Source organism: Buceros rhinoceros, unplaced genomic scaffold (genome assembly GCF_000710305.1).
Source record: "Buceros rhinoceros silvestris isolate BGI_N320 unplaced genomic scaffold, ASM71030v1 scaffold6235, whole genome shotgun sequence".
Classification (NCBI taxonomy): domain Eukaryota; kingdom Metazoa; phylum Chordata; class Aves; order Bucerotiformes; family Bucerotidae; genus Buceros; species Buceros rhinoceros.
In genome coordinates, this window is record NW_010412184.1 from 32,791 (window position 1) to 34,720 (window position 1,930).

General features: G+C 39.2%; 1 protein-coding gene across 1 annotated transcript in view; it reads left to right on the forward strand.

Annotated features, from left to right (window-relative positions):
- Window positions 1-1,930, forward strand: part of TUBGCP3 (tubulin, gamma complex associated protein 3) — a gene marked incomplete at both ends in the record, with an annotated part of 36,915 nt that overhangs the window by 29,536 nt on the left and 5,449 nt on the right. Inside the window, one exon of the mRNA XM_010136288.1 lies at window positions 206-341. Within this exon, the coding sequence (XP_010134590.1) occupies window positions 206-341 (136 nt within the window). The remainder of the gene's footprint in view (window positions 1-205; window positions 342-1,930) is intronic.

A 1,930-nucleotide genomic window follows, 5' to 3' on the forward strand; every position in this document is an offset into this window, starting at 1 on the left:
GTGCTCTGTGCCTACTTGAATGTTAGGTAACTCTTCAGCTCTTGAGGGAAGAAGGATCTCTCCAAAAGCTCAGGGGTTTCCAGGGATTTTGTTCTGACAATATTTATCAATATGGATATCAGATGGACTGTGAGAAGGTTCTTAGTCCTTCAGAACACATGGTATGTCTGTTCACTTTGTACTGATACTTTGTTTGGTTTTGTAGGTATTTACACGTGAGTGCATGAGCCACTATCTGAGAGTATTTAATTTCCTTTGGAGAGCGAAACGAATGGAGTATATCCTTACTGATATATGGAAGGGGCACATGTGCAATGCAAAGCTTCTAAAAAGTATGCCAGGTGAGAGAGGCCCAAATGGAAGACGTACTTGTAAACTGTGCCTAGATGACTGTATCTTATTTTAAACTGTGTGTAGAGGAGGGGGAAAAACAAAAGTCTGTCAGGACAGATGAATGTTATATTTTGTTGCTTCTCTTGACTGTTTAATGATAGATGATGATAAAGATAAAATAACGTTATTGTAAATGGAAGTTTCCTATTTGTTTTACTTAATTCTTGGTTGTGACTTTTTGTAGCAGTGAGCAAATGAAATATTACATGTCTCTGGAAAAAGACCGTTACTCTTCCATCCCCTTTTATTCATCTTCCTTGATGACCTCCTATCCGTACCCTGTGTTTCCCTTTCTTAGCTGTGCTGGAAGCAGTAAGTCTCATACATCCACACTTCTGAATTTGACTAGTTTTCCTTCACTCATTGCCTATGTTTTAGTTTAGCTAAGAACAGAAGAGGCTAAGAGGAGAAACAAGGGTTTGAGAAGAAGTAGGAAAGCTCTTAAGTGTAGTGACTCTGGTGTGTGTTTAATGGTCTGAGACTTCTTGATCCTACTTCTCAGCTGAGAATATAGTCATATTTGTGTGCGTCTGTACTGGCTTACTCCTGATTTTTTTTTTTTTACATATCTACATTTCTCATAGTAAAAACAGCTATTAAGGGTTATGTGTCTTTGTGGCATGGTAATGTTTACAAAGATATCTATGTTTTTATAATGAGAAACTGTTTGGTGACACTTTTGCCTCAGGAGGTTGTTGGGAAACAAGCTCTTGTCTGCTCTAGCGCACAACGCTGATCTCTGGAACTGTACAGAATAACTAGGTTTTCTTTCTGTTTCTTTGAGAGATGATTTAGTTTACTGTCATTTCCCCGTCTCAAATAAGTGCTTATTTGACTCAAAACTAGAGGTCTAATGTGTGCTTGCTTTCTGTTCCCTTTGAGACAAGGGTTCAGTTAACAGATTTTATTCTCATCACCTCGGGGTCTTCAGGCTGAAGCTGTCTCCCGTTGCTAGGCTTTTATTTGTTCTTTCACCCTCAGGAGGAAGTTCGGGTTTTCTTCCTTTTTTCTCTTCACACTCTTGCCCCCCCCCCACCCCACACCTTTCTTATGCCTTGCCATGGAGCAGTCTTCTGTAGATAAAGCTAAGTTATTTGTTGCCTTTAGGTTTGGCTATCTTTTAAGTAATGCAGACATTTAAAATGCTGGCCTAGCTGTTGTTGGCAGAAGGAGCCAAGTGTGTATATCTCAGTTTGTGCCTATGACAAAGGAGGGTATGTTTACAAAGACCTGTACTGCTTTCTGCCTGGACGGACAGAAGTCTTTCTTCCTCACTGGCATGTCTAAGTTGGAAGCTGCAAGTAGATTTTTTTTTTTTTTTTTTTTTTTTTTTTTGTTATCAACACCTTTTTAACTACCTTGTCTGACTTCTCTAACCAAAACTAAGTCCTCTATGTGCAAGAAACTGCAAGTACATTTTTTTTAAGAAAACAAACCGCTCAGTTTTCAAAGTGTTTCTGATAGGAGCACAGGAGTTGAGCACAGGACACCATTTAAATGACAGGAAATCTAACCTTTGGAATCCAGTGGCTGAGGA